The sequence below is a fragment of the Agelaius phoeniceus genome, chromosome 2 (assembly GCF_051311805.1).
Source record: "Agelaius phoeniceus isolate bAgePho1 chromosome 2, bAgePho1.hap1, whole genome shotgun sequence".
In the NCBI taxonomy this organism is placed as follows: Eukaryota; Metazoa; Chordata; class Aves; order Passeriformes; family Icteridae; genus Agelaius; species Agelaius phoeniceus.
The window spans coordinates 68,063,766-68,087,732 of record NC_135266.1 but is presented as its reverse complement, the minus strand read 5'-3'; the positions used below and the strand labels follow the sequence as shown (position 1 = coordinate 68,087,732).

Below are 23,967 nucleotides of genomic sequence, written 5' to 3'. Positions count from 1 at the left end.
GATGGGGTTTATGGGGTTACATCAATGCTATCAACCTCTGATTTGTTTGGAAAGAGAAGCCAATAGCTTATAAGTTGCCTGTTTTAATTCTGGCGTGGATAACAAAAACCCCAGTGCTGATACTTCCAATAGCTTCAGAGAAAGAGGAGGCTGTGGGAGAAAGGAGATATTTGGTAGGACCAAAGGGATAAAGAGAATTGTGATCACTATGTGCAATGAAAGCAAGGGAAATGATTCATGTATAATCTCAGAAATAAATTATTTTTAGACTCAGAAAATATTTTAGCAGGAACATTTTATATATGTATGTATATATACATACATATATATATATTTGTTTCTTCATTTGTAATAAAATGGTGGTCATTTCTAATAAATTTGCTTTCCTTCTATCAGTACAGAACTGTACTCTGTTGCTACTAATTGTCTTTTTGCCACTGTTAAATGATTGTTATATACAATTGTTATATGCCAAGTAAATCTTACAGTGCTTTGCAGAAAGACAGAAATCTATCTTCTTGTGCTTTGTTGATTTTTCAGTGTTGCCAAAAAACTTAATTTTAGATCAGATATGAATCATGATATGTTCATTTTCAGTCTTCTTTAGAAAAGCTCTGAATTTGCAAAAAATTAATGTAAAATGTGGCATTTATGATTTATTTTGGATTTTATTTTATGTGGCTCATTTGTGTATACTCCTGACTGTTAATGAAGCATGGTTTTTAATGTTGTTCAAAAATAACTATTCCTCTAATCAACATAGTATAGCATTTTATATTCTAATTTGAGTGAGCTTATATGAACTAAAATGCAGCACATTTAATTTGTTCTTTATTTTTAGCGTGTTTTTTGCTTTAATTTTATTTTAACATATTTATGGTTAGTGTGTGTTTTTTTAAGATAGTTACTTCTGAAGCTTGTAAACATTGATGCCGAAAAGAGAGATAATATGTAAAATACCAAATAATGTGTTTGACATGTTGATGTGGTGTAGACTAAATAGAAACAAATCTATCTCATTGTTCAGTAGCATTAGGCTACTGGTATATGCAAGTGAAGTTTAGTGGTTTATTTATTCTCTCTCAAGTCCAATGTAGTTTTTGCATATTTTGTGGCAAGGAATTTGTCTAAATTAATTACTTCGTAAAACTTTTGGGTCTTTTTCAGAGCACATTCAAATTTAAATCCGAGAGTGACATTCATCTGGCTGAGCACCATAAACAAGTCCTGTATGATGGGAAACTCGCCAGTAGCATCGCTTTTACCTATAATGCAAAGGCCACCGATGCTCAGCTATGCCTTGAATCCTCACCAAAGGAGAATCCTTCAATTTTTGTACACTCCCCCCATGCTCTCATGCTTCAGGTTGGTACTGCTAAGCTGATGTTCTGTGATTACTCTTGGCTGAACATCACACAGAGGATTTGTCTACTAGTGTACAGAGATTGTTCTTTTGTGCTCTGTCAGCTTTTAATATAACTTTCACTTGAACTGTTCTTTCTTTGCTCCCTTTCTAAAGCAAGGAAAAAATATTCCATAAGAAATACAGGCTTCATAATAGAAGGCACAGTTTGCCATGTTACTGAAAATTTTCTGTTTAATGTTTGCCTTGAAGTTTAGTCATTATAATCGAAGTATAAGTATTGAAACAAAATTTTTAAAAGTCTGCACCCAATTTGGTGTTAAAGTGCTGCAGAATTATATTTTTAACTGTCCTTTAAAATTGAGATTAATTGTAGCTTTTCCTTTATTTTATGTCTTTAGGACGTGAAAGCTATTGTAACCCACTCCATTCACAGCGCCATTCATTCCATTGGAGGGATCCAGGTTCTTTTTCCTCTCTTTGCCCAGCTAGACAATCGACAGCTGCACGACAGTCAGGTGGAAACAACAGTTTGGTAAGCTTCTTTCAACCAAGACTGAAACAAAATTAAGCTTACAAAATGTTTTCTTTTTTTTTTTTTTTTGTAGGCATGCTCTCTAATTTTTTTCTACATTTTACCCTTGTTTCTTTTAAAAAAATATAATTTAAAAAAAATTAGTTTACTGTACAAAACTGTTATGATTAAGTAATGAATTCAAATCACTCTAGAGTCTTTAAGAATAGTTTTACAACAGTTCACCCAACTTCTAAAAGAACTCAATATGCTTTTCCTTAAATGCAATGTTGTTTACCTTCTTAAAGTCTGTGTCATTTGAATTCATACTTCATAGCATTCAAAAATTATTTAATATGTGGTCAGAAAGTCATAGAGCTATGATCAGGCATTTTGTGACCATATTACAATTGCAATAGTGACTGGGGACATAACAAGACAATTTTAAGCTGGAACCCATGAAGTTTCTCTTCTGGTACTATGGAAGACGCCTCTAAGTTAAAAAGTCTTCACAGATGTTAAAAACAGATATTGAAAAAAACTGTTTTAGTCTTTTTAAGTCCCATTAACCTAGGACTGCAAAGTCCACCACTCAGCCACATCCCTAAATACCACATCTGCACATCTTTGAAATATCTCCTGCCATGGTGACTCTTTTCTCAAAATCAACTCAGCTATGGTTATTTTTACAAGATCTCTTGCCCCGTGCTTGTTACAGCAGGCACCTCTCCTGCAGCACAGGATAGCTAAACTTCTCCAGAAAAATGGTTGGCCTAAATCTTTGAGGGTAACAAATCTGAAAGGATAATGCTGAACAGCTGGTATGGTGTTTCCCTGGAGGATTGTTTGTAACTAAAGCTTGCTAGAAAACAATGTTTAGGGACAAAATAAACTGGCTTTTCTATTTGGATTAGGTGACAAAACAGGTGCATAATGCTGAGCATGTGGCTTATTTTCCTGCTTATAATATTCTTCTATTAATTATTCTGGATGTTTCTTATTGCATTAGATAGTTCAGTTAAAAATATTTAACTGAAAAAAACAATAACTAATACTAAAATTGCCAACAATTTTGGAAAAGGTGTATTGGTTGTGTATTGTGTATTGGTTACTGTGGAATATTTATTTTTTTAAGTCTCTTTTGCAGGATGTACTTTGCATTGAAGCATTGTAAAGTAAGGGAAATAAAAAAAAATAATTTCTTGGTTTGAAATAAGCTTGGAAAAAAAATCACTATGTTTTTATTTACTGGCAAAGCAGAAGACTGAAATGCTGTATTCTAGTTTAAGGAAGGTTAGGTGTGTATGTATCTCCACATAGGAATAAAATGTATGTTAAATTCATTAAGGAGCTGAATCTGTAATAGATGACAAAGCAATAACTAAATCTGTTTAAAAATTAAGAACTAATGTAGTGTAAGTTTTAGAAGTTGAGATAAAGACTAATTCTTCCCAAGTGTGTGGTCTACCCAGTGAGTGAGAACATTCATAATGTTCAATTGAAAATGTACAGAACATTTCTGGAGTTAGTTGAACTGTAAGTAGAAAAAAATTTGTTCTTTAATAAGTCAATGAATTTCTTCTATAATTAGATTATATTCTAAAAAGAGATCTGTAATTCATTGTGCTATATGGTTATACAAATGCATAATGCAAGACAATGTGATTCTAACTCAAGAACATATTGAAAAAAGTTTAAGCAAATGGCTGCTTGATGAGACGTAATTTATGTGTTTATAGGTTTTGGTGTCTGTGCATTATTTTCTCATATGTTATTTAATAGGATATAAGTATCAAGAAAAATAATACTGTAAGTGAAAAAGGAAGTAGGCAAATAAAAGAAGAAAATATTTTTGGGATCAAAGAAAGGAGCTAATGGGGAATGAATGCTATACATGAAAAGGATCATTTGAGGAGTGGAATAAGTGAAGCAGTGCATTTAATGAGTCCTTTCCTTGTTCCCTCTTATTTATTAGATTATTGTCTCTCCTTATGTATCTGATGCTGAGTTAGACCTGTGTGTATACAGATATGACACTGTAACAGCAACAGAGAGCTTTCCCAGTTCTACTGCTTTTCTGAATCCTTCTCACCTCTTTCTCTCCTGCAAATATCAAACTCGGTTTAAAAAGCTCAGGGTTTTCAATTATTTGATTTTTTTTTTATTTTTTTTAATATTAGAAGGGTTTTATTAGCAAAACCTAAAACCTCACCATCTAAACATACATAAAAGAATTATCAAAATTATCTATATTTCATAAGTAAGATAGGTATAACAGTATCTACTTTTTAAGTAGATCTACTTTTTAAGATTTATAGTTTGATAAGAAATAGTCAGGGTTCCTATTGATTTCTACAGAAACAACCCAGCTTGACAGGAATTAGTTTGATGTATTGATTTTATTTATTAGTTTAATATGAAAAATCTGTAAGTTTCCAATAATTTTCTCAATCTCTTTAGTTTAATTGAATTTATCTTAAAGATCATGACAGCAAATAAGATGAATGCCATGTGGTATCCTACCTTCCTAACCTGTCCTCTCATCCTGTCTTTCAATAATTTTCTTGTCACAGCTGGCTTAGGTATTTAAATTTGAGAGTAGGTCTGGAAGTAATCCTTCCTGAGGTTTTTCCATTTGCCTTTGAGCCTCTCATGGAAAGCCAAGATCCCAGTCCATTGCTGCCTTCACTGTAAAATTCAGAATTTGCACTGTTGAGTGCTGGCAACTCTCTCCCTCTCTGTTTTGAAGGGAAGAGTGCTGGATATTGCTCCTAAAATTCTACATCCCTAGTGTGACCTAGCTGTGCTCAGATAAAATCAGTTGCTTGAGTTTTCCCAAACTGTGACAGCCGGAATGTGATTTGCCAAATCAGTCTGCCTGGACACGGGTTTATAATGAAAATCCAACCTCTGCAACACATAGTAGAAATCTGTTGTAAACCCCTGAACTGCTGTACCTCTGCATACTCCAGAAGATCCAGGGACTATTGAGGGTGGCTAATTTACTACTGGAGTCTGTGTCACAAAATGTTTTGCCTGTAAGCAGAGGTGACTTACTTCTCTAATTCTCTCACACAAGACCTATTCAGCTGACTCATGTTTTTGAATAAAACCTGATTAGTTGTCTTATTAGCTTCACCACACATTATCAGAAAACAATTGAAAGGCATAAGAAAAAATCCCTTTGCCTTCCTCTTCAACAAGCTTACAGAAAGAAAAAAAAAATTAAACTGGAAGTTAAGGAAGCACTTTAGAGAGCTGCCATAGCTGTAGCTCATGGAAACATTAATTTTTGGTGTATGATCTCCCTTAATACTACTTTATCTGTTTATGCTATGATTAATTTTCAATAGTTATCATACTAATCACCTGTGATGGAGTTGTTAATACAATTTTTTTGTATTACTTTGGAGAAGCTGAAAATACAAATAAAAGATTTTTATCTTTATAAAGGATTCTTTCCCAAAGAGAATCAGACAAAACAAATACATGTATTATTCTCTTTTATATAGACTCTTCAAGTTAAATTGTCTGTAATTAATAATCATACTTAGATCTCCAAAGCAACATGCCTACCTTTAGTTAAGGGTGCCTTTTGTAAAGGTAATTTGTACAGATAACTTTGTAATACATGATCCAAGATGAAACTTATATTAGGGCAAATGTGACAGAGATTATCATGGGAATGAGGAGTCTAGAGAAAATGATCTGTGTAGTGTTTAAAAATAAAATAAAAGAACTGCAGCAACAAAAAAACAAGGGAAATTTCACTTTTATCCTGAGAGTGCAAATTCCTGACACCTAAGGTACTTCTAAACAGTATCTAAACAGTAGCCACTGGAGGTACTGCATCATCATGCTTTGGTCTATCACCTTTTTTTTTTTTCCTGCTTCTTAATAATGGAAAACTACTGGATTTTTTCTCCAGAAATTAGTTGTATTTTCAGTAATTATCATAGTTCTCTGATTTAGTGTTGGTTGACATATATATTTTCACTTTCTATCTGTATCTTGGCTCCACTGCAGACAAACTGATGTGTTCTAGGAAGGGCATGATATAGAAGAGATGTAGGAATGGGCTGAAGTGTCCTTTATATCTAGGGGTGTTAAAAGTAGGAAAGAATGGAGAGAAATTTTGTGTGCCAGTGCACAGAATTTTGCAAGTTCAATGTGTAATGTCAATTACTGTGAAGCAATCTGATGCATGTTAGTTGCTGGTAAGTTTGTTAAATCCTGTTTGAAAAATTGTTCAACTTAATCTTCTCATTAATATTATTTTCCCTCTGTCAACAACAACCTTTTTAAAAGAACGATTTTGGCAACCTGTTTCTGCTGATAAATATTTTCATATTTCAAATCTTCAGGTTTAATTTGTGTTCAGCTGCCAAGGTGAAAAAATAAATTGGGTATCCCTAAAAGTTGTTGAAAGTTCTGGATAGAGTCCTCTAAATTAGGCAGATTAAATTCTTAGAATGCAATATTGAGGAGAAAAATACATTACTTCAGTATGGATTTTTTATATCTAGATGCACATTTCTTGAGGTCAGTCTGAAAATATGGGGTAAAAGAAGTTTTGAAGAGGCTGGGAAAGTTTATCTGAGAATTCAACCAGATCAGATGCTCTCTGGCATAATATGGAAGGAGAAAAACATTACATGTGAAACCATTGTTGTGTGCAGCAGCTGTTTCTTAGTGCACTTTCATTCCCCTCTCCTCCTCCAAAAAGGAAATTTCACCTAAGTCTAAGCTACCTCTCTGAGGGAAAAAGTCCACAAAACAAAAGCCAAGCCATAGATAACATACAATTCTCCACCCCCTTCCCAAAAAAAAAAAACCCAAACACAGGCCCCAACCACACAGACAACATGTAGTCTGTTTTCTGCCTATCTCTGATCATCTTCAGGTAGTAATACTGTCAGTACTGTACATGCAGTGAGAATTTTTAAAACTTCCATTTTGATTTTATAGTTCTTCTATGAGTTAAAATATTACATATCTTTTACTTACTTAATTTCCTGCATAATAATGTGGGCAAACTGCTAGTTATATTCAATTATTTTGTTAATTTTTATCAATAATGTGGTTCTGTACAATATTCATCTCAAACTTCATTGCACCTCTATGTGCCTGACAGATGGTTTTCTGTAACTGCTGCATTTTCTGGTACTTGGATTTTTTTAATGTGCTTGAAGGTGTAATGATGCATTCATGTGTGCTATCCCAAGATTTGAATTACTATATACTGCAGTCAACTCTATTATTTATGGTGGCAATCTTGGATAATGCAGAAGGATTAGAAGTTAGAGTTACTGCCTGCAGACTTGAGCTGACTCTGCAGGGCTGACTGAGGTATCTTTATGTGTCTGGATCAATAGATGTTAAAAGCCATTTTGTAATTAAGTGAAAGCATAGCTCATTCACAAAGGCATTGCCTAAATTAATACATTTTTCTGAAACGAGAGTCACTGGCATCACTCTGCAGTAGCAGCTAAGGTAGCTCAGTGCAGACGTAATATGGGCAGGCAGGATTAATTAGTCCAGCTGTAGCCAGCATAAAGATGGTTAATATCTAAAAAGTTATATTTGGGCACTGACTACATCTGAATCACTACACTTTTTTTGAGTCAGTCTTTCTTACACAGAATCAGCTTGTCTGTTTCTGTGTCTGTGTCATGGTTAGGTACAAACTGGTCACTTATGATTTCTGAGTTGACTTGTAGTTTATGTGTGCTTAAATAGAGCAAGAGGGAAAAATCTTTATTGTTGTGGTGTCAGTGTGTCTTACAACTTACATTCAGAGTCTATCAGAATTTCTAACAGTTGTCTAGAGATTGTATTGATATGAAATAAAAATAACTAGCCCATGAGTTTGCATCTAAATTTATAGAATGAACAAGTACACTGTGATATGAATTTAAAGGCACTTGACAAAGTACTTCTGAGACTAGAAAATGATCTTAAGGCTGTATATGGTACAAAAATCTTTAAAATCCATTTTAAGAATATTTTTTAACACTTCAATATACTATTAACAATATTTGCTATTGTAATTTGAATTATAATTCTGCAAAGGTGTATGCTGTTTGACTTTATCCATAATGGCTTGTTGTCGTAAATCATAAGGTTACTCATAGAAGATGGTGGTAAGCACGACCTATCTAAATGGAATTTTCTTTCACCTCTTTAATTTTTAAAAAAAATTAAATTAAAATCTTCAACACTTAATGTGAGCTGCTTATGGATTTTCATGTAGTAAAAATCATTACATTCTTATTTTAGATGACAGTAGAATACAGTAGAAACTTTTGGTTGGGGTAAGAAAAAATTGATGCACATAATCTGGTTTGAAGTTGATGCGACAGCTTGAAAGGCTGTTTTGATAAAAGCTTTGGAGTACTGTAAATGGGTATTATCTGTGTTCTTTTATTGCTGACACTCTGTGGAGCAGTCTGTATGTGATTTTTAGATGGATTATTATGACCATTCAACAGTGAAGAAAGACAGGGCACTATTTCATGTTCCCAGCATGTACATTGGCTACTCTCTGTTCTTTTGCATGGCAGCCTTACTCAACAACAGAATAAATCTTGTCTTCCTCAGCACTTCAATTATTTTTTTGGTGCTGGCATGGCTTAACCAAACTCAACATTTATTTCAAAGTAAAAGATTGTATTTGAAGAGCAAGTGAACATTTAGATGACTAGATACTGTAAGTAAAGTTGAAATGTATCAAATGCAGGTTGGATATTTTCTTTAAGTCCCTTTTTCATACCTGCAAAACCCACAGTTTTCACTCTTGCCTGTGCCTACTACCTGTGTGAGAACTTTTCATGGGTGCAGACACTTGTCTGTACAGCTATTTAATTTTTAGAAAAGACATAATGATTTTATATATGCATTGTATAGGCACTACAATACATTTTGTCATCTACCTTTTTGAGATATTTGAAAAGTAATTTTAAATACTTCCCTCCTGTCACTTTTCTTTTTTACTTTCTCCCTTTCTTCTTGATTTTTCAGATACAGATAAGTGTATTTTTGTTTTATTCTCATCAACCAAGAGTCCATTATGATTTATTTTCTCTGTGGTGGATTGATCTGTTATGTGTTTCCACTGCTGGATTTTATAATATAGTTTCACTTTCTTGCCAATTTCATCCCCTGAAGTCTTTCATATCTCTTATGTTTCTATACTGTTACCTTTTCTGAACACTTCCCTCCCTGTACTTTCTGAACACTTCCCTTAAAGATACTGCTGGGATGGACTGTTGGGTGATTTCCTTGTAGCCTCTGGAGTCCCACTCCTATCATTGTAATATGTGAAAAATCACTGGAGAAATTTTCCAATGGTAAAAATAAGATTTGTGTTCTTTTAAGGAATTGTTCACCACCTTAAGCCTATTTCTATTCACTTAATAGCTGAGGATTATTGAGAAAGCAACATTTTTAATCTGAAAAAATCTTGTTCTTTACATGCAGCGCTACCCTATTGGCTTTCTTGGTTGAGCTTCTTAAGAGTTCAGTAGCCATGCAAGAACAAATGCTTGGTGGAAAAGGCTTTCTAGTAATTGGCTATCTCCTTGAAAAGGTATGTTTGGAGGATTTTTGTCTTTTTTCTTAGTATTTCTACTGCCATTGTGGTACTTTCAATCACCTGGCTCAAATGTCTGGTGGAATAAAATATATTTGTGACATACATTGCAAATTAAAAATATTTTATAAGCTGTCAACAGGAGATTCTTCATCTTCCTCATCCTCTTCTATACCAGTATTCAAAGAACCAATTTTCTCCAGGAGGTTCTGTTCTCATATTTATGTTTTGACTTTAGATCTGTTTTGGAATCACTTTAAAGTATTTACATTTCTGCATTTTCTGTCCCCCCAAACTTGCTTAGGAAAGTTCTCTTGTTTCTAGTTTGTACAAAGCAGAAATGTCATAACTGAGGGTTTTTGTGTGTGTGTATGTAGGTTAATAAAAGTTAAATTAATCTTCTGTGAAAATTCTGAAATTGTCAAAATAGTTTTCCTGTGTTTTGAAGAAGAAAAACTGTAACAAAATTTAATTTCTGAAAAACATTGGTGGGGCATTCCCTGCAAAGGGCATTCCCAGTACTTGCTTGTTTTTAGGCATGCTGAGCCATTATCTCAAACCTGAGGTTCAGTTCAGTTGTCTGAGGAACATCACCTGCCTCCCTGCCTCTTGACACCCTGTTACTGGGGTTTAATAATCTAAATAATCTGAGAGCAAACTACTGTCAGCTGTACTAAAATAGTGATGATCCCATGATTGAAGCTCATGGCTCTGACATTCTTGCATGTCTACTACTGGACTTTTATTACCATGAGGTCAGCATAGCCATCTTTTAAGCAGAAGATAAGAATCCTAATATCACCTTTCAAAAATATTCTGAATTTTGAAGAATGATAAGTAGTTTCTCTCATTCTGTTCCCTTTGTTCGTTGTGCTAGGGAAATACCTTCACTTAATACCTAAAAGCATATTTTCTGTGCTTCTGTTTTTCACTGCTAAGCAAGTGTGATTTACAATTTCAAAGAACTAGCCTAAGGTGCTGTTTTTTTCCAAGGTTACATTTTCTTGTGCCATAACAAGAAGGAACTTACAAAGCTGTTAGCTTTGGTTTGGTGAGTTGCACACAGGCAGACTGGTGAGCCTTCATGGAGGGCTTTCCCTTGAATAGAGCATTATGGTTTATACACATGGAATACATTGATTTAGAATGTTCAACATGATTTTTTTAAAAAAAGTTCCCATGCTCTTCTAATTAACACCTGCTATGTTCATTAGACTTGGGCATGTGAGTATTTAAAAGATTTCTATTGATCACAGCATAATTCTTAAAGCATATGTTGTTTTCTGGGTGTTTTTTTTTTTTTTACATTATATTTACTTAGCTGCAGTTTTTTGAAAGGATTTGTTCTCTTTTTTCAATATATGCTTATATTCAGTTGGCACACATGGTGGGAAAACATCCTTTCCTAGTCTCAATTTTATTATTTTTTAATTATCTGTTGTATCTGTTGTTTATTTGCATGTAATCAAATTCTCCAGAGAAGAGAGAGAGCTTTTTCTTTTTTACTTGAACTTCCAAACAGCATTTTTGTTCTTATTAGTTGCAGATTATTTATTGTGAGTTTTCATGTACAAGCCAAAGGAAATTCAGCATGTAGGCTGAACTTGTATTACTGATAGTAGACTTCAGTTCTAAAAATAATAAATCTCTATATTCCCAGACTGTACTTACAACATTAAAAATAATTGAAAAATAGAATCACAGAATCATTTCGGTTAGAGAAGACCTTTAAAATAGAGTCCAGCTATTAACACAGCACTGCCAAGTCCACCACAAAACCTTGTCCCTCAGTGCCACATCAACACATCTGGGCTGGTGACTCCACTGCTTCCCTGAGCAGCCTGTTCCAGTGCTTGACATTTTGTGGAGAAGGCAAGGAGAAAAATCTTTAGAGTTTTTTACTATTTATTCATATTATTATTATTATTCATGTTAATTTAGTATACAAAGAAGTTTGTCAAAGTCCTCAGACCATGTTACTACATAGGAGCAGGTCTCAACAGTGATTTCATGGCATATGCTATGAAAATGAAAGAATCCTGAAATTTGAGGAAACTATGAGCCCAACTCCTTCAAATACCTACTTAAGTTTAAGAAACAAAAGCAAGTCTCCTAATAATGTGTGTTCACACACTGAGACACCAAATTTCAGTAAGACACTAATTTAAGAGGAGGTGAGGACTTCAGATGAACTTCTGAAGAATTGTGCTGTAAAATGTAGGATCCTGACAGGATTCTAATAAAATTAAAAGAAACCAAACTAAGCAAAATACCAAAAAACAAAGTTATTGATGGATATTTTAGCCTGTTAAATATAGCCATTAGAAAGACCATTGATATTGTTATAAAGTATAAACTGCCTTGATATTCAATCACATTAAAACATGCAAGCTGAAGGTATGTAGTAATGATGAGCTAGGTGAAAATACTGCTTCATAGTTCTGCTGTAATTATATTTTAAAAGAAGATTTTTTTTTTCTTTCTCTTTTTTCTTTCTGATTATTTTCCCCCAGTCATCTAGAGTTCATATAACCAGAGCAGTTCTGGAACAATTTTTGTCATTTGCAAAATATTTGGATGGATTATCTCATGGAGCACCTCTACTGAAGCAATTATGTGATCACATCCTTTTCAATCCTGCTATCTGGATACATACCCCTGCAAAGGTAATGGTACACTGGCATAATGCTAAGACTCTCCTACAACAAAATTAAATACCTGTATTCTTCTATGATATTCTACTTAGGTTTTTGGTTTTTCTCTTTTGGATTTGTTTTGTAAGCATAGCAATGATCTTAGATCATGAAGTCTGTACACTGCTTAACTATATACTCCAATGTCTTTTATACTTTCATAAAAGCAGTTAAATTATTGCCTAAGATTGTCTGATTCTATGAAAAGACTGTTTCAAGAAACCCAGTCCCTTTTTCAGTGATTGCATTACATTGTTTTCCTACAGATTAAGCATAAAATTTTGTGGTTTTAATTGCAGTAAAAATGTGTTTTGTTACACGTTAATGTAAGCTCTTATTTTATTTCAAACTATATATTCTAGTTTGATAAAATCTCTAGCATGTTATCGTTCCTCTCTGGTAATAATGAATTGTTTTCCTAAGTAATCATAGTAGAGATATGTAAACCAAAGTGAAAAGTGGTGTTGTCCTAAAAACTAAAAATATATACTTTTTGTATAAAAAGTCAGAATAGAAAGCAAGCCAATATGTTTATCTTAACTTAAATCAGTGCAGCCCCTACTCTAAGCTGAGCTGTAATTAGTTTTTCAGTTTTTTGTATCATATCCAAGGTCTATTCTACAAAGACCCCTACAATTTAGAGTTGCTAATGCAGAGCTTACATTTCTGCGGGTAACTATTTCATTCCCCAGGTGCAGCTATCTTTGTACACCTACCTGTCAGCTGAATTCATTGGGACTGCCACGATCTATAACACCATCCGCCGAGTGGGCACAGTGCTGCAGCTCATGCACACGCTGAAATACTACTACTGGGTGGTCAACCCTGCTGACAGCAGTGGCATCACTCCCAAAGGGCTGGGTAAGTGCCACACACGAGGAAGAAAATATAAACATTTCTCCTGTAGGAATGTTTGTGATGTGAATATCTGAAAGCTCCTTGGATCTGTAGACAAGGAGATGAATAAATGGCAATAGTTGATGGCCATCAGTAGAAGGACTATGGAAATACTTTTTGGTGTATCATAAACTCATGCTGATAATTTATGTTTACATGTATTCCCAGAAGATTCCAACTCTGGTCTCCAGTCACGTAGCATATACTTATGTGGGCATACTTTAGGAAATATAAAAAAAGATTGATTTTTCTTCTTCTGTAATAAAGACAAAATATTACATGTATTTCATATGCCAAAGAAATCTTTGTGTGGTTTGAGTGATTAGTAGTGTTAAGTGACCTTGAAAACAGAGTGGAAACTTCTAGTTCTGCAGAGGTCTCTGAAACTGTATTTCCAGTTCAATAATATTTTTTTCTCCTTATAAAATGGAGATTTATTTAATTTTGCTTAAAGTGATGCAGTTAGCTTAGCACAGGAGGTACTGAATGACAGAACCAACAAAATGTAATAATGAATACTGCTTGAATGCTGCATGTTACAGATGTGTATTAAGCAGAGCAAATCATTCTAATCCTATACGTTTTGGCTGTAATGCCATTACATTTAGCTATCTACTTGTGTAAAGGAGGAAGGATTTGCCTGAAAGTCTCTTAAAAAATACTTGATAAATGAGAATTTATTAATTATTTTATTGTGTAACTATAAATGTCATGCTGAGAAATTGAATTGGGAAATGTTCTTAATACTGTCACATACCCAAATATTCAAGAGTGTGATATATCTAACACATTAGTTATTGGGTAATTCTTTTTGCAAGTGAGCTGTATGAATAGAGGTTTCCCTCAATTTTTTTTTAATAAACAAAACTGGAAGTAACAATTCTTTTCCTAGATTAGGTGTCCTAATAGGCAATGAAGGTATTGAAGGTCACAGAAAGAGCTGCTGTAGGATCTTGGGTGACATTTATAGCTCTTGCATAGTATAATATTAGATAAAGAGTAGTCTTCAAAAAGTATTAAAATTTATTTAAAAATACTTAATGATACTCACAGTTTTCTGTTCATTTAAATGAAAGGTTTGAAATCCTAGTTAATGAAAATTACCTAAGTTGGTTACTTAATTAGCTTGAAATCTTTGTCAGTGGTAAATTATATTATCCACTTAGCTGATTCTGGATTCCTGATGCCAAAATAGAATTACTTTCTTTTTTTTGGTGCCTGCAGTGAAGATGTCTCCTTCTGAGCTAGATGTCTGCTGATAATGCACAGTGGAATGCAGGAGTCAGTTGCTTTAATACAGGTTTCTAGTATCATTGTAGTCTTGGTGGGGCATCTCACCTGCCTCTCATAAGGATGCAGGTTTCCTGTGTATCCAACACCAAATCTGCTTGTTTTGGGTAGATATTTTGCACACTTTATGGTGTGACAACTTACACTGGTATGTTTAGGAAGCTGTATCTTACTTCTAATTGACAGGCACTTGAGGAATGCTTTGTTTGAAATGCAGTTTGCTTCCTAGACTGTGTTGCCTCTATAGATTGGATCTCCACTAACCTCGGTGGGAGGTTAGAAGCTGGTCTGGTGTGGGAGCTACATCTCTGATGTCTGAAATTAGGGTGAGCCAAATCCTATCCTGGGAGTGGCTTAATCAGGATTCATACTTTGAGAGGTCTTCTCTGTCGAGGTTTACACTGCTCTGCTGCACAGGCACAGTTTTACCATTGGACAAATTACTGTGTCTGAGATCAGTGAGGAATTGGGATGTTTAAAACTCAGATAATCAGCTTATTTACTTTGTGATGGTTGATACCCAGATATTGTGGTGAGGTGAGGTTTTCAGGTGTCAACCATATTTATAGCTAGGTAGAGACATGGAAAATTCCTCAACTAACTTGAGAATGGAAGTCTGATAATACAGTCTACTTGTTATGGTTGAGATTATTTTTTTTTCTACTATATTGGTTTAAATTGAAATAATTCCTGAGCTTCTGTGTCATGATACTACTACCTAACAACACTTTGAAAATGTATTGCAGACTGCTTCCCTCTGGCTAGGTTTGCTCTTTTGTGGAGTCAGTGACATTTCTTTCTGTAGGAGCCATGGATTGTTTTTATCTTGCCCAGATCTGTCAGTTAGCTGTATTTTTGCAGTTAGCTGTATTTTTTGAGTATTTGTATGTGTAATGCCAGTTGCATAGCTTCAAAAAATATATAATGTATTCATGAAAATCTGAACAGAAGGCATGAGGTACACAAGGATACAAAATTAGGAATGAGATGTGAATCAGTTAACTCTAAATTAAGCATGGATATGGCTGTGATTTACATCCCTACCTTTTCTTTCATTCTGAGTATAGTACATTCTCCTCTCATTTGTGTCAGTTGCACACAAAATTCTTATTTTACCTGGAAGGCAACCAGGTCAGTCCCTGAAAAGTAATCAGGCAGTGTAAATTAGTGGGTGCCTGGTGTAGCAGTTTGACAACAAAAATCCAAATTTCTAAGGCCTTCATACAGTGTTGGGAAAGTGTTATATAAACTAAGGCCATGCATATTTTCAGAAAACACATTATGATCCACTGTATCTGAATTTTCTCATTTTGTCTTTAGTTAGATTCCTAGATTAACTTGACTTTTTGCAAGTTTAATATATTCTTCCTTGTTCCTTATCCTCTTCCTCTTTCCCTGCAGAAGACCCTGTGTAATTGATACAACTACCAAGTAGTAGCTTCTTTTCTGTCTGTAAAAGTGGCTTTTCTTGAGATGGCTGAAGAATGTCAGCCTGTCAGAGAGCAGGATCAGTGACTTAGCAAAGCCAGCACAGCCATGGAGTTTTCTCCATGTAAATCAGCACTGAGACTTTTTGGTATTATTTCACAGATAACTTCTGCTACGGACTAATAGAGCTGTAATAACTGTGATGATTTGCAAGCAAATGACTGTGAAAAATATAGTTGCTGAGGTGATGGGTTCCTAAATTTCATTTTATATTAACTTCATTTCATAAAAGATGTTTCAGGATGTCCACATTAGTTGCGAGCAATTGATAAAATTTGTGAAAATACTTTAAAATGTTTAATCATTGGATATTGCAATACTTTTCTTTACTAAATAGTTTTTTAACTTTAAGTGCAGGTCTAGTTGATTCAGACAGCTTATAGTCATAGAATGCAGTCCTAGAAGTAGCTGTAGTTATTATGCTTAAGGCTTTTCATTTTTCACCTCTGTTTTCAGCATCTCATAACTCTACCAATCCCAATAGTTCAAAAAAGGTAACTCTTCCAGGATTTTGGATTCATGTTAATTTTTATTAGCCTACCTGCAGCCAGAAAGTTTATAATTTGTTGAACTGTAGAGTAATGTATAAAAAATTTTGTTAAAATAAGAGAGTTGCAGTGTAAAAATACAGTTATGTGAAATTTAAAGCTGCTGCATTTTAAGCAGCATTTGAAATCTCCAGATGGAAGAATAGGACCCATTTTCTATAAACATTAATTTAATGTATGAAACAGAAAAATGTCATCATGTGAGTAAATTGCAGCTGAAATTCTAGGCTGACTTGACATGAGGCTTTTCAGATTTGGAGAAGACTTTACTGGAAATCATGCCAATATCTAAAATTTGACCGCATGTGCCAAAGTGCCTTCAAATAATTTGCTGTCATATTAGGAAGTAAGCTTATTCATGCAGACATTTTAGTAGTGTGATGTTTTCTTGTCTTCTAGGCATGTCATTTTTATGTGGAGATATTGAAACAATTTTTAATGTTAGTTAATAATTACTTTGATTTGCTATTACTTGCTGACAGTTACTCTGCTTCAGGGTTTTATTGCCTTCCTATGCCTTAATAAAACACAAAGTAGGTGAGTTTTCTGCACTGACAGTTTAGTAGCACTTACTTTAAAGCCAAAGGAGCTCAATATTTAAGGTTCCCATTTGGCAAATGCTGTTTTCTTTTAAAAAAGTTAAAGTTTTTCTTTTGCTTCTCCTAGTAATTAGCTTCTAAATTGGGAGCTATAAATGGGGGTTTTTAAATTAATTTTAATATTTTTTAAAAGTTTCAGATACTCATTTTAAATTTGGTTTTGTATCTTTTATTATTGGATTCCTGTTTCACACTGGCATTTCTTCTTAGATTCAGCATACTGAATTCATATTTGTATTTCCATTTTGTTCGGAGGTTTTGGAAACACTGTTTCAGAGTGTAGAAGTATCAACTTGGTCTGTAATTAGTAGCTTTACATTTTTCATGTAAATCCACATAGTAGAGACAAGTTGTCTGTTTAAAATCATGAGTTACACTTTTCTTCTGGTGTTATTTGTTTCAAATTTTTTTACAAAGAACCTAAACCATCAATCTAATTTCCAAATAAAAGAATCTTTTTTTTTTTTTTTTTTTTTTACCATTAGACTATGGTTACAGCTATTCTGTTGATTTGCCACATGCACACCTTTAATGTTTTGTTAAATCATACAGAATAGGGATAATAGGATCTCCCAGCCACTGCAGTATCTAAACAGCCAACAAAGCAGGCAATGGAGAGAAAATTACTTAAAATGTATAGCTTCTTTCTGTAATTATTTGCTTTTATGTTGAGTTCAAAGGGACCTATCAGGATCATCAAGTCCAATTGCTGGCCCTCTACAGGACACCCCAAGAGCAACTCTGTGTGCCTGAGGATATTGTCCCAACTTTTGAAGTCAGGCAGGCTTGGTGCTGTGACGTCTCTCCTGGGGAGCCTGTGCTGTATGAGAGAAATCTGCATTTAAGTTCCCAACTTAACTGTGTGGTTTAGTTCATGAACTGAGTGGCCAAGCATTTCTCTCTCTACTGGTGTTTCCTGTGTTCTTCAGACTCAATAAGTGCTACTTCAAAATCTCAATAAGTGCTACCTTTATGAGTATCAGGAATCCATCCTTATTGAGAGCGCATGGTGGTTAAAGTACAAGTTATGTCATGCTAAATAGTTTTCAAGAATGTTTTTCACATCCAATATTTTTGAACATGAGCTGTGGAAGGGGGAATTACAAAAAATTATTACGACAATAAAATAACTGTAGATTTTCTCTTTGAAGATAGACAAGTTCCAGAGTTATTTTAAGAGCTGGGTTAGAGTGGAACTCAGTTCTTGTTAGATTTACAGCAGAGAGTAAATCAGGTTTTCTGTGATCCACGTATCATGTGATGTCATTTATGTGTGTGTGTTGAGATCAGATTCTGCTATCTGTATCATGCTTTATTAATTTAAGGAGTAGAAAAATCATTCTTTTTACATACAAAAAAATCAAAACAGGTAGAAGAATGTCATGTTTGTCTGTTGGTAGAACTGATAACACAACTTATTTCCAAAGACAGGATTAGAAATCATTATTATTATTCAAAGCTTCCAATCAGTTTGGGTGGTTTTGGTTTTTTTTCTTGTTTTTTTGTTTGTTTTTTTTACAGCAGTACTGATTGTACTTAACTCTGTGAATGTGTTTACTTATTTCCTCTTATTTACTTCTGGTTTATGCCCCTATAATTTCTCTATGCTGCAGGGAGGAATTGCATAAAATTATAACTTTTTCATTTATTTTTGTCTGGGTAAAGCAGGCTAACTCTTATTATGAGTGTGTATTTTAAAAATCTGACGCAAATGATGGGCTCTGTGAAAAATACATACATAAAGAAATCTAAAAGCAGGAAATGCTTTAATGACTCATCCTCGTGTGGGATAAGGGAGGCATCCTTTCTCTTTGCCAATTAAAAAGAATGTGATTATTTTGTATTAGGGATTTATGGTTGCTGTGCCAGATCTTGAAAGGATTATCTTCACATTGATCTAATTTGAGATTGGTTTTAGTCTTTAGCAGTGCTGACTATCAGTATCTGAGTGATGGTGACACTGAATTTTCTATATGCAGTGATGGGCACAAAGATTAATAGACAGTAAAGAACTACTTTGCAATGTTTGAGTTAAAAACAAGATCTGCTTATCTTTCTTTCCCTGGGTATATGTGTGGCTAATGTATACTTTTTTTAAATTATAGTATAAAATACCCTATTGTTTGGTCAATAATATATTTTTTTTTTAAATAAATCTTCAACTAGGAATGAAGTAATTTAATTAGTAATGAAGTACAAAACTGTGATGACATAAAATAGGGGAAAAAACTGCTTTAGGTAGCTTTAGAACTTCCTATTTAATTAATTCTCTTCAGTCTGTGTCAGATGATCATTACATCATATTGCTGTATTCCTTGTAGCTGTCTGGTGATTACATAGCCTCCAGTTTCTCCAGCCTGTCTTATTTTTCCTTGCCAGTTTTTGAAACTAATTTTTGAAACTAATAAAGTCTTTTTGGTAGCAGCTGTCCCTGTTTTCTGATTCTAGAGCAGTGAAGCTTCCTGACCCAACTAAAATGCAAGGAATAAATAGTACTAGAGAAGGGAAAATTACACTTTACCTGCTTGGCATATAGACTGCAAGCAACAACTCCTTTGGTCTCCTTTGCATGTTGAAGAACCCTTTTCAAGGTTGTCACACGTCTTCAGGGAAATGAGTGGGCACATGAAGAAGTAGAATAAAATTTGTGTGTCTTTGAAGAGGTTCCCAGTTACATTGGGATATCGTCTTCTTGACATGTCCTTCCAATTTCTGTTATAGAAATGTTTTGCAGACCTCTCCATTGTCTGTATTCTGTTTCTATAATTACAGTCTTTCAGAAATGACAGAGATTTTTCTTATAGAAAAGACAAAATGCCAATGTTTTTGTTTTAGCCATGGTTTTCAGATATTGTCTGATATTGATTCCCAATAAGGTGTAAGAGGGAAGAGGGTACAAAGAAAGAAACTTCTGTGATGCAGTTAGGGAAATTGAATCCACATTTAAATTAGGGGGGAAAATAGCTAAATTATATAAAAATATCATATTTATATATTTATTAAATAAAAATGGCTTGTTGAAAACAAGCACACCATTGCTAAAAATTCATGCAATATTTAATATAATTGCATCTAGTATAAAAAAAATCAAATTACTTCTGTTTCTACAGTGGAAATGAGATGTTTTATGATGCCACTATTAATATGGACTAGTCTTACATCTTTAAAGCCTAGCTGGTAAACTTTTTTACTACGATAACCTTAGTGTTCTTACAAACTGTGAGTGGAGTGGGACAATCAGAGGTTTATTTGCTTTTTGAGGTTTATTTGCTTTTTGAGGTTTATTTGCTTTTTGAGATTTATTTGCTTTTTGAGATTTATTTGCTTTTTTTCTGAAGAGTACACAGTTCTCCTCTTTCTACTCCTGAACAGGGAAGAAAACTTGAGTGTATTAGCCATTCTTTTTCTTCCTCCTAGTGAAACAAATATACCTTCCCTTAAGGTTTTCCCTTGTCAAACTTGAATTACTGTGTGTAAAGCAGTGGCTTCACTTCAAAAAGCATCGCCAAAGACAATTAGAGAATCTTCATTAAAAAGTTGTATTCATCTGGATTGGAAATAATAATGGGACATAGACTTTTTTTTAACTTTGATCTGTGTTTATCATTGTAAAGTGAAATGGATGATGGAAGAATAATTTAAGTTGCATTTATTTTTACTGTACAAAATTTAAGACTGTCTATGCCCTGGATTGCCTGAGAAGCAGGAGCTTAACAAAAGAATTTGCAGTTCAACTTCAATATTTATGAAAAAGGAGAGTGACAAATACAATATAAATAGTTTCAAATTGCTATAGTTCAATGTCTGGCTTTTTTAGATATTTCTGTTTTCATAATGTGCTTCATCAAGCACAGTTGTTTAAAGTATTATGGATTATTGTTTTTTTTCCTTGTTTAAATTGAATATTTGCTTTAGATAGTAGTTTCTCTTTGGTTAAATGGCTTTAGTTTCTGCTACAGGTAATGGCTACCCCTGGTATTTCATAAATCCTTTCTCTGTTGGTTTTCATTCAGATCATTTTTAACATAGTGGTTTAGTCATTCCAAGTTGTCTATCACTTATTGCTGTCTATTACTATCACCTTATTACTATCTTTCATCTTCCTGTTTCTTTTAAAAAACTAAGTAAAACATTATATGGATTTCTTTTTTTTCCAAATGGAGCTTCACTTATACTTAAATATATTGTGTTGAAAAATGTGATTCTGAAAGGTTATAAATGATATCATTTGCAAATATGAACTTTATATAAGAGTAGAGTACTAAATCTGTTGTAGGAACTGTGATTTCCTTAAGAAGCTGCAGTGATTAAAGGAATTAGTTTATATTTTAAAGTGCTATATTTTGTTTCTTCCAGATGGTCCTCGGCCCTCCCAGAAAGAAATCATATCATTAAGGGCGTTTATGCTTCTGTTCTTGAAACAACTTATATTGAAGGTAAGATGGTCTGTTCCAGAACGAAAGCATTGACATCTGTTATATACTTGTAATAGTATCTTTCATAGTAGAAAATCGTTAATACCTGTCCAGTATTGTGTCTTTTTCTGGTTAATTTAATGTTCACGCACATCCTTCTAATCAACAGAGAAGTAGTAAATGCATACAAAATTTCTTATTAACCTCACAAAACTCTGCCATGTATATTTTATTAAATGTCTGATATATATGTTTTAATTAATTGTCATATTTTAAAATTTTTAAATAAAATGGTCAAATGAAAAATATAATTGCAGTTGTCAAGCTAATAATTGCTTTATCCTTCTTGCTGGTTCTACCACTGGTAGACATGGTGTAGGACTCTGTTACAGCTGAATGCTACTCTTTGAGGGATAATCTGCCATTTGAGATTAGACTGAACACCAGTATTTTCTGTTCTGTCTCACAAAGTGTAGGAGCAACAGTAATAGTCTGTAGTATCTGAGGGCCCACACTAAAGGAATCTGACCTCATACTGTTTTGAACTGCCAATATGATAAAGAAAAGCAGTAAAATGATAGAGAAAATGTGGTCTTTTAGGTTCAAATGAAAAAGCTGTAAAATTACTTGACTGGGTCCAAGGTTTGCTTATCCAAACCTGAGGAATGTAGTTTCTCTGAACAACAGCGCTTTTTTTCCCCCTTAGGATCGAGGAGTGAAAGAAGATGAACTGCAGAGCATATTAAATTACTTATTAACAATGCATGAGGTACATTTCTCTAATTACCTACCTTTTATTGTGACTAATTGTATCAGCTCTGTGGGAAGCTTGTTGTTGAGGTTAGTTTGTAGAATAACATTGGTGCTTGTCATACAGGATGAAAATATTCATGATGTGCTGCAGCTGCTAGTGGCACTAATGTCCGAACATCCAGCATCCATGATTCCCGCCTTTGATCAGAGAAATGGGATACGGTAAGACAGTCAAGTGAGAAAGTACCTTAAGTGTACTTCCAGTATCATGACTCTCCAGTTGGCTTCCTTTTCACATAAATATCCCACTAGCTGATCTTTTAAACTTCAGTTTCATTAACTTGAGCTTTATTTTTTGAAAAAATTAGGGATTTCAATATGTTGGAGGAAAAAAGAATTTCCATTTAAGATTATCATTATGATATTTCAAAGTAACTGCACTGTTTTACTTGCTTCTCAATCAAATAGAATGTGTAATTAACAAGATGCATCAAATAGCCATGTATTGGTCTCAGAATAATTTTAATTGTTCTTTCATTGTATATTTAACATTATCTGGGGAGAACAAGAGGAAAACAAGAAATCATGCCCTAGCCTCTCAAATTCTGTCTGAAAAAAAGTGGAATTAACGCATTTATCTGTTTGTCTGTGAAATTAGTAACTGATAATTCCCAAAAAAGTGTTATTTTTGGGGGGGTTTATGCCTAATTTGGTAGTATAATTCTTTTCAGGGACTAATAATTTCTATGTTAATAATTTGATATTTACTATGTTGGGGTTTTTTTCTGTACTGAGAATACTTTAGGAAATGCAAGGGGCTTGTAAAAGGGAAAAAGCCCCATACTATCCACTACTTGATAGATTCAAGCTCCATTTTGCCTAAATGCTAAGATCTTTGTACAAAGATATGTACTTAAAACTGTTTGAACAACAATGCTCATTGAAGAGAAGACTCATGGTTAGGACTTCGCTTTCTGCCTATAGTTTGTATTCAACCAGAATTCTGTTCCTGTCATTTTTCGAAGAAGACTAAGTCTGATCTGGAAGACTGGAGACATCTTTATGTAACATTTGTGGTATTAAAAGTGTTTGATGGTGCAGTCTTTGTTTGAAAGTCTGCGTTGTAGAAGTGTGGCAAGAATACACAAAATTACAACTTTTAAGAGCTTAAAGAACAAAACAAAACACCCCAAAGCCTTACATAAAATTAGGGGTTCATTTGCCTTGGATGTCAGAGGACAAAAGCCCCAGGGTTCATTTGGTAATAGCAGAAGTAATTTCAAAAGAGAAAGATATTGTCTGAAAAAGCACTCTTTAGTGGAAAAAGACTAGAAAGAATGACTAAAAACTGAAGCCAAGCTTATTCTAATGGGAAACTAAAATATAAATTCAAAAAGTTGTTAAGAAAAGTACAGGGCAAGGGTAATGTTTTCTGTCTCTTGGTGACTTCAGATCAAGGCTGGTTTCCTTTCTGAAAGACTGCATAATTTGTGCTTAAACCTACCATATTAATTAAAAATTTAATAATTGGATTAGCCAGTATTTGAGGGCACATTTTTTTTGTCCAGCATTTAAAAACAGAGGGTGTAATGAAAGGAGATTTTCACTAGCATCCAGGTACTCCAGGATATGACCTAATGTGTTCCAGTCTGCTTCTCTTGTCCTAAGCTTCCACTGCTTAGACTGTCTTTTACTTGGTTGTTCCAAGAGAGAAGTATAGGATAAGATGTTACTTTCTGTTATAAAACATTGAACCAAACTGCACTATGTCCCCAACCTCAATAATTCTCTATCAAACTGTTATGCTGCACTTGAT

General features: G+C 33.9%; 1 protein-coding gene across 7 annotated transcripts in view; it reads left to right on the top strand.

Moving 5' to 3' along the window:
• NBEA (neurobeachin) overlaps nucleotides 1-23,967 on the top strand; it is a 459,156-nt gene that overhangs the window by 112,294 nt on the left and 322,895 nt on the right. For all 7 annotated transcript variants that reach the window (XM_077173791.1, XM_077173789.1, XM_077173793.1 and 4 more), the window contains exons 9-16: nucleotides 1,168-1,365; nucleotides 1,765-1,898; nucleotides 9,357-9,465; nucleotides 11,982-12,134; nucleotides 12,854-13,022; nucleotides 21,340-21,419; nucleotides 22,105-22,167; nucleotides 22,276-22,373. In XM_077173791.1, the coding sequence (XP_077029906.1) occupies nucleotides 1,168-1,365; nucleotides 1,765-1,898; nucleotides 9,357-9,465; nucleotides 11,982-12,134; nucleotides 12,854-13,022; nucleotides 21,340-21,419; nucleotides 22,105-22,167; nucleotides 22,276-22,373 (1,004 nt within the window). The remainder of the gene's footprint in view (nucleotides 1-1,167; nucleotides 1,366-1,764; nucleotides 1,899-9,356; nucleotides 9,466-11,981; nucleotides 12,135-12,853; nucleotides 13,023-21,339; nucleotides 21,420-22,104; nucleotides 22,168-22,275; nucleotides 22,374-23,967) is intronic.